Below are 8426 nucleotides of genomic sequence, written 5' to 3' on the forward strand. Positions count from 1 at the left end.
ACATGGAAAGATCTTAGTTGTATTCAGTGAATACAAGATTGTTGTATTCAGTGAATTGTTTAGTATCTGCTAAACCTTTGTCAGCCTTACTTGAGCTGTGTAGACAGCAGAAAATTTATACCCTTTTGTTAACTATACTTTTTTCTCAACATTACATATTCCTTACAAGCAAGACAGGTTTGTTATTAGTGCAGCTCAGTTGTTTTTGAGTATGCTTTGAAGAGTTTAAATTTATTCGTATGGCCAACAGTATTTTTCTTGACATTTTTTAGGCCTGAATTGTTGGAGCAACTGTGGAAAGCCAGAGCTGAAAAAAAGAAGCTACGTAAGACATTACGAGAATTTGAAGAGGAGTTTTATCAGCAGAATGGAAGGTTTGTGTAGCACAGAACCAGTTGCTGGACAGCAGCCTCATCTTGTAGCCAAGTGGTTTTTTCAACTTTTTATATGAATGTTGCCAAATGGAATCTGATGTGTTTTAGTCTCTACTGTGAACAGCCTCTTGAAGGAGGTAACATTCTGATGTATTTTTAATAGCGGAGGAAGCCTTGCTCCTGAGTTTTGTTTCCTCTGTTGCATTCTGATCGCACACAGCATTTAATGTCTAATTGTGTAGTATATATGCTCTAAAGCATAGCAGTGGAAACAGAAGGAGGTTTTAATTTTCATTAAAAAAATCAACATTTAAAAACACTTACTAAAAAAGTGTTTTTTATAGGTTTAAAAACCCCTCATATTATCCCACTGTCTTCAGCATAGGACAGGGAAGTTTGCTGATTTGTCCTTTTTTCCAGTTGGTCAGGCCTGACAGTGAATATTTGCTTTACCAATAAAAGGGTTGATAATTTTTAGTCTTCTCTGTATTGTTTAGTTCCTTTAGGCTTCTTACTTGAATGTATTTTGTTACAAATTTGATTGAACTGCTGCCCTTTGTGTGTAACAGGAAGTTTTTCAAGGGGTATCACCTCATGAACAAAACTAAAAACACTTTTAAGAGGTCAGCCGCTTTCTTGACTGGCAGACGTTCTCACTTAACTGTACTCTCTACTGCATTTCTCCTGAACTAGAAACTGCTGGACCATTGGTCACACAAATTCCACTAATGTGGCTTCGTCATGCCCTTTCTGACTTTGGGTCCTAATTCCTTTTGACTCTGTTGGCAAAAAATAAGGTTGTTAATGAAGGGTTCATTTAAAAATAAGTCAGATTAATAGAGTAATTTATTACAGACCAGTCTTAAAGAAGAATAATCCTCTGCTGTCAATTTGCAGGTCAGTCTACATACAGTGAAAATGTAGATGAACTTAGTTATTTTTATTTTTCTGCAATGTGTATGCTCTCTGAAGTGAAAATCTTCATATCCTGTTGTTAAAATGTCTAGAACTTGAGCACCATTTATAAACAGTGTTGCAACAGTTGTGCTGAATATATGCTGCTGGGTTTTCAGTGTTTTAGGTGATGGCAATTTTACCTACAAGGAGCTAAAATATAACCATGAGTCTATTGTTGGTGAACCAGCTGCCATAAAATGTTTTCATCTGCCGCAAGATAACTGCATGTTGCTGCTCTTGTGTTTGACTGCTGCACTATGGAGGATTTTCTTTAAACTTAGGTGTGTCTCTCTTTACAGGAACGTACAGAAAGAAGATCGAGTTCCAATGCTTGATGAGTACAGGGAGTACAAGAAAATTAAAGCCAAACTGAGGCTGTTAGAAGTCCTTATCAGCAAACAAGATTCTTCAAAGTCAATTTAAATCTGTTCCTCCAAAGCATTGAATAACGTTTCTGTATACAACCACTGTACTTATTGGGTGCTCGTGTTCATTTGTCATGCACTGTTGAAAGAATCCAGTTTGTGCACTTTATTGTGGTGCCACTATAAGATGTTTGAAGGGTGAGTAGGTCCTGTCTAGAGAGCAAGTAAGATTTCTAAGTTTGAGACTGCTTTATCCAACTTTAGCAAACACAGTTTCCATCAAAGTTTTGTATTACAGATGCGTCCATCTTGTTCTAAAACAGCCATAGCTTTCTTTTTCTTTAGCGTTCAAGAACTTTGAGACTTCTGTTATTACAAACTTTTTATGTTATTGAAGAAATTAATACCATAATGCTACACTGAACTACTCCTCTTGCCTATTTTTTATTATGGGGGGAAAAAAGTCAGCAAATAAAATGTACACCTCTTTTTCCTGGAACATTTGAAAACCAGACTGAAATTCCTTTCAAAGGACTGCTGTGGAACAACTTTAATTTTTCATATTCTAAATTGCACCTATAACACAGTAATAAGTTACATCTGTGGATTTTGCTCATTAATGGTCACGTTTCCTCCTTGATAAAGATGACAGTGGACAAACCAGAAAGTGACCTTGCTTAGTGTCTTTTAAAACTTGGAAAACTGAAAAGTTGTATCACATGCTGCCTCTAGGACTTACGTTACTGTCGTTCCTTTTATCATTTTATCAGTTACTGTTCATCAGCTAGTGGTGACATTGTGTTTTGTCTGAATTGGATACTGCATCTCCACTTTCGGAAGATTTGAGGAACATAACGAACATTTCAGTGTATGGGAAGTGTGATGGCGCTCAGACTTGCGTAGCTCCAGCAGGAAAGAGCTGGCTTAGGACAGTTAAAATTCCACCGTGTCTGAAATAAGCATGGTATCAAGGGCTAAAATCAGTGCAGATAAAATGCACCACAGGGTGAACTGTCAGTTTTGAGTGGAAAAAAACTGCTGTTTATCACAATTTTGTTTTACAGTTGGAGAATAAAAATAAGTTATCTAATCCTTATGATGTAAGCAAAACAGTTTATGGGCCTTGCATGATTTAGCTTCAGAGTTGAAACTAAATAATGTTTTGAGTATCACATCTGCTGTGCTGAATGATGATTTAGCGACTAGCTTTATACTCTGCAGCAGCCATCAGCAGCTGGCTTTGATCTAGCAAAATCTAAGTGTTATTTTGACTGGTGCTTTCTCAGTTTGTTTTTTCTTCAGTGTATCGGTTTGATTGTGGCCATGTTTTGCATGCACCTACTCTCACTGCATGTTCTTATGACTGGCTGATGTCAACGTAGCTATTATTTACACTGCTTTATGAAAGACCAAAAATGAACTTTCTCACAACATAAGAAGTGGCTAGCATGTAACCTCATAGACTTGCTGTTCTGTCATGAAGCATATGAAATGAGCTGAAAGTAGGATTTCTAGTGCTCAGATCTCATCTGTGTACTGTAGAACACTTCTTGTTTTGTTTTACTCTGCTTGTAGGCATGTAATTTTGGAATTCAGAAAAAAAAAGCACTAAAACTATTGAGCACTGGTGGTATGCCTCTTATTTTTTAAACTGCAAAATGATCTGGGACCTTAGAATTACGAGGTTAAACAAGTCTTGAGACCATTTATCCATTTTGTTCAGTTCCGTTGTGCAATGTACACTTCAGTTACTTTTCTATCAGTCTGCAGACACGGGTGTATCCAAACATTGAAACTAATGTGTACTGTATAGTGTTGTACATGAATGTTTGTGTTTTATATACCACATGCAAAATGTCAATATGCACTATTTAAATGTTTTAAATAATATATTCCTCCTTTATAATGCTTAAATCTATATGATTCCAATATTTTTATAAGTGAGTGAGTGATCAGACTGGTTCCAATTCAGAATTAACAGCTGCTTTGTGTTTGTTATGCAGTGTTTGGCTGTTTATTCAGTATAGTAGATAAGCATGGCAACAGTTATGCTGAGTGTGTTTTGTGCCATCTTTGTTGAGCAATAAATAAATGGTAGAACTAGGCATTTTGTGATATAACAGTTTTACTTTGGTAAAAACAAAACCTATATATCTATATGGATATATAGATATGGAATATATATAACTAAACCAGATATAATTGCATTGCTATGTCTGGTGCTCATTGTATAGACTTTTATAATAAAAGTACCTTAACCTTTATTGTCATATATCTTGGTTTCTCATCATGCTTTCTCCTCCACTGCCATCTCTTACAGACAGGCGCCGAGTCCTTCCCTGTTCCCGTAGGTCTTTGTAGATTCAGGGTGTTGCTGAGGCAGGTCCAAATTCCGCAGCCAGTCAGTGGCTCGCGTGCCGAGACAGCCCTTGATGAAGCTACAGCAGTTTGAGCCTCATTTTACCTGTTTAGACTGTGCCTGACAGCAGGAAAGGGACTGAATCGGCTCCTGAACTGACAGCTTGGCTTGCGGTGGAATGTGGGTCCTGCTGGGGTGCCAGCCTGCTGTGGGGACACAGGAGCAAACTGTGAGTGTCGCTTGTTCCTGCTCCACCACTGGCAGCTCTGGGAGTGAATGGGGCAGAGAGCTGATTGAGTCATTGCTGGGCTAATTAATTAACTGCCAGTAAGCACACCTTCAGCTGATGAGCAGCATTTGATTGTGTCTCTATAACCATAGTGATCTCTTAGCCTTAAAATCAGTATCAGTTTGTGGCCAGAACACACTGCTATTGCACACACACCTCTGTAAACACAAGAGGATGCTTTGCCTCTGGACCAAATAGATTTTTTTTCTTCACAGTATATTGATGTAAGTTCATATGAAAAGTGATTGAGGTCTTTCAAACTGACTCTTCTGTTGTATTTTTGTGTAAATCCACCTTTCTTCAGCCTAAGGCCTGGCAGGGAACAGAAGAACTCCTGAAGGTGAAGACTCTGCTTGTGGATGTGTGGCAGCGCAGGTGAATGGGAACAAGAAAAACAATTAAGAAGTTGAGAGAGGAAGTGGGAGAGGAGGCGGAAGGCAGCATTCAGTACATTCCTTAGCATGGGACAGAATAGGCAGGCTATCAGGAGGCTTTTCTCTGTGCCCCAGAGAAGTACAGCAAGGTTGAGGAGTGCTTGAAAGCTGTTCTGTAAAGTTCTGGGTAAGTAACTGTGCCTAAAGGTTGTGAGACTTCTTTGTACGAGAGGGGTTACCAGGATAATGAAAGGTTGGAGATGCCAAAGTTACAATAGATCTGCGTTCCTGCGTGTCAGTAACCAAGTGGAGTGTTGAGCAATGAAGACAGATGGATCATCAGTGAACAACTATGTCGTGGGATACTGATAGCAACAAGAACCCTTTGGAAGTGAAGGGAAGAGGTGTTTTGTTTTTATAAAAACCCCTCTTTTTATATAAGAGAGAGGATGGCTTGGCTTGGCTTGGCCAGGAGACTTAAGGCTTTATAGCAGTATTAAGATTCAGGATACTTTGGAGGCTGGGGGTTGCGCGTTGTGTGTGAGCTGATATGTACAGCATCAGAGCCCCGGGACAGGGACTGCGTGTGCGGGGGACGCTACAGCCTGGTGGCACTGGGACATGCGTTTCATTTTCTCCTGTGGCTGAGTCCCGGCAATGAACAAGTATTAATGACTGCAGAGGAGCAGAGAGCTCTTGGCCTCAACATGACGCCTTGTCTCTAAGGCAACGGGGATAAACGGATTTGGGAAGGATGTGCCGAAATCCAGGCTGCGGCAAAGCGACCCCTAGCGGTCCCAGCTCTTAAGGCCTGATAATTTTTTTTTTTTCCTGAAAGAATGACTTTTTAAATGTGTTTTTTTCTTCTATTTTTTTTTCTCTGAACCAACAGCAACCTGTTTTGGAAGCAACAGGTACCTGGAACAAGAATTGTTGAGAAATAAGCATAAACCTTGGTAGCAGAAGAAAAAATGGTCTGGGGAAGTGAGGGCCAACGACCTCTGCTTGGTGACTGAGGGCTGCACTGGGCTATGCAGGGCCAGAGAGGGAGAGAAGGGCACGGAGCAGGCCCAAGGTGCTGCCATTGCTCATGGTCTGCTCCCTTGGTCACATGTGTGACTCACAGCAGCCCCAGCACAAGGCAGAGGGATTAATGTCATCCAGGCATTTGTAGAGGTGCCTACCCAGAACTCCAGCAAGGTTGGTCAGCTCTTCTTAGAGGTAAAGCAGCACCTGAAACCCTCAGAGAAAAGACTCAGAAGCAACAATGGTACATACTTTAATTAACATTCTTGCTTTTCTTACTCAGATATATAAAAAAATAAAGGGGGGTTGGAGGGGAGGACTTTGCATTTATTTAAACTGTGGGAAGTCTGGGGCCTTTTCTGTTACCAGATGAGTCCATGCATTTTCCTCTGCTGTCTTGCCTGAGGTATATTGCAATTCCACCATGGTTTCCGTAATTCTATCGAGTTTTTTACTAATTTCATTTACATGCTTCCCCAACTGAACTGTATACCTGAAGAGCCTAGAACACACAAATACAGACACATGGCCTTGAGATGGTGCTGCCCTTAAACATGCATTTGCAGCCTTTCTCTGCTCACTTGCATCACCTGCCAAGGGTCTGAGTCCTGAAATACCCCTTCACAAGCACAAGGTCTCACAGTCTCTGTCCCCCTCCCTGGGCAGCCACACAAGGAGATCTTCTGGAATAGTGACAATATTTTAAATTCCTGTCCCACCTCATTCTTGACTAATGTCCTTACAAGCTGCTCTACTAAATTCTTTCCTTTCCTTCTTCCCTCCCTGAGGGCAGCTGTTGTCAGCCAGTAAAAGAGCACTTAAAATATCTCAAAATCACGACTTTGTGTTGATCTCCTGTCTGCCTGGGTGTCTCAGCTATGGCTGCAGCTGCCCCAGGGATGGGAATAAGACTGCAAGAACAGATTTGCACACACTTACTGCTTAAATTCTGCAGTGGAGATGAAGTCAGTGTCCTTAGTAGATGGAGACCCCTGGTGAGGTTCCTCTTTCTCTTTCTGTGGCTCTGATAACTTCAGATCCCTCTGTTCAACATCAAAGGGAATAAAAAAGAATTAAAAAAAGAAACAACATGGAGAAAGTCAGCATGGCTCGCGGGGACACCTGTAATGCAGTCACTCGTCAGGGGGGACACGCATCTATCTTTTCCTGCATGCAGCTTTGGGAAGAAAAAAAATGCTCCCTTCTCCCTCTGAAAGCAGATTTTCCTTCTGGCCCTTCCAGAAAGACAGGATATAGGAAGACACATTTCTTTTTGGAGTTGAGGTATTGCAAGCATGGAATGTAGTAGTGTTTACAGCAAGACAAGGGGCTCTTCCCTCTCACTGTAGAAGTGATTTAAAAAAATATTTTAGAAGTACTTGTCCTGGTTTACCCCAGATACAGAACCACCAAAGACTCCTGGAAACCTTCTTTTCTGTAAAGCAAAAGGCAGCTACAGTAATCTGTCTTACTGCTGTAGATGCGGCTTATGGCCCAATACAACTTTACACCATTACCAAGACACGCTGTGACCTCACCCCACTGCCAGCTCTGCTATGTGTGACCTTGCCCGAGCAAGCTTTTATTTGAAGTTTCGGCATAATTAGTGATATTTATTTATTTAGAGGTCTAACTTTTGCTATTCCTATGAGGTTAAAAATAGTATCCTGTGGAGAAACAGCTTTTATAAGTAACAGTGGGGACAACTGTGACTCCTTTTGCATTATTGCGCTATAACTGAAATAGATTAACAGTTTCTGAGAATATAGGAAAGAATAAAGCCTACCTTTTCATTAGCACTGTCTTCATCGGAAAGCTCAGAAATATCCTTTCCTTTGCTTGTCATTCACACAAACGAGAAGAGACAGAAGTCTTGTGAGAACAGGTCTGTGCTCGGTGCAGGGGGTTATGGCAAATGCTGAGATCCTACCTTTTCAAGCTCTCATCTGCAGGACTTGTATCTGCCTTTGGTTTCTTCAACCTGAACTTGGTAAGGACCTTATTGCAACTCTGAACACAGACAGGGAAAGTCAGACGTGTCTGGTTAAATGGAAGCCATCTAACTTCTGCACGAGGACTTGCATGCAAGGAATAAACTGTCAGCATAATGCCTTGGCAGTTAAACAGAAATCCCACCACTCTATCACTTTCTTTGTTCCCTTAGCTCAGCTCCTGCAATATCTCAAATTTGTCATGAAATCCCTGAAAGTAATATCCCACCAAATTTGCTAAGCGTTTCTGTTTTCAGGCATATTCAGTTTAATCTTAGTGTAGTCCAGGATCATTAGAATGAGCTTGGCTGGGGGAATCTAAGCTGTGCTGCTGCCAACCAGACTAGCTGTACCCTAGCTGGGAGCTCACCCTTCCTCTTCCTTAATGAAATACAGGCTTAGAAGAAGCAAAGTAACTTGTGCCTATGCCACTCATAAAATCCTACAGGACGATTCCAGGTAGGTCCAGCTGCCAGCCCTCCTCTGCAGGGCGGTCAGTGGAGGCCAACTTGGAGAAACGCAGTCTGAAAGCGCAGGTCTCTCCTCCCACACCTATCTCACTGGTGATGCTGTGTTCAGGTTTCTATCTGGAAGCACTGACTTGTCCCAGCAACAGAACTGTGTGCAATCTCTGCATCTGGCAGGAAAGGAGGTGGTGATAATTTCAAGTTGAACTGAAAGCTAGGGAAAG

The 8426-nt window shown here is 41.1% G+C and overlaps 2 protein-coding genes across 3 annotated transcripts in view; one reads left to right on the forward strand and one right to left on the reverse strand.

The window, feature by feature from the left end:
• FAM13B (family with sequence similarity 13, member B) overlaps nt 1-2279 on the forward strand; it is a 38768-nt gene extending 36489 nt beyond the window's left edge. For both annotated transcript variants that reach the window (XM_010183865.1, XM_010183866.1), the window contains exons 22-23: nt 273-374; nt 1631-2279. In XM_010183865.1, coding sequence (XP_010182167.1) covers nt 273-374; nt 1631-1754 — 226 coding nt within the window. In that variant the 3' untranslated portion in view covers nt 1755-2279. The remainder of the gene's footprint in view (nt 1-272; nt 375-1630) is intronic.
• A 3792-nt stretch (nt 2280-6071) lies between these two features.
• The window catches only part of PKD2L2 (polycystic kidney disease 2-like 2), an 11210-nt gene continuing 8855 nt past the window's right edge, over nt 6072-8426 (reverse strand). The window contains exons 11-12 of the mRNA XM_010183867.1: nt 7675-7754; nt 6072-6246 (exon numbers count right to left, since the gene is read on the reverse strand). Coding sequence (XP_010182169.1) covers nt 6072-6246; nt 7675-7754 — 255 coding nt within the window. The remainder of the gene's footprint in view (nt 6247-7674; nt 7755-8426) is intronic.

The sequence above is a fragment of the Mesitornis unicolor genome, unplaced genomic scaffold, assembly GCF_000695765.1.
Source record: "Mesitornis unicolor isolate BGI_N332 unplaced genomic scaffold, ASM69576v1 scaffold32024, whole genome shotgun sequence".
Taxonomy (NCBI): Eukaryota; Metazoa; Chordata; class Aves; order Mesitornithiformes; family Mesitornithidae; genus Mesitornis; species Mesitornis unicolor.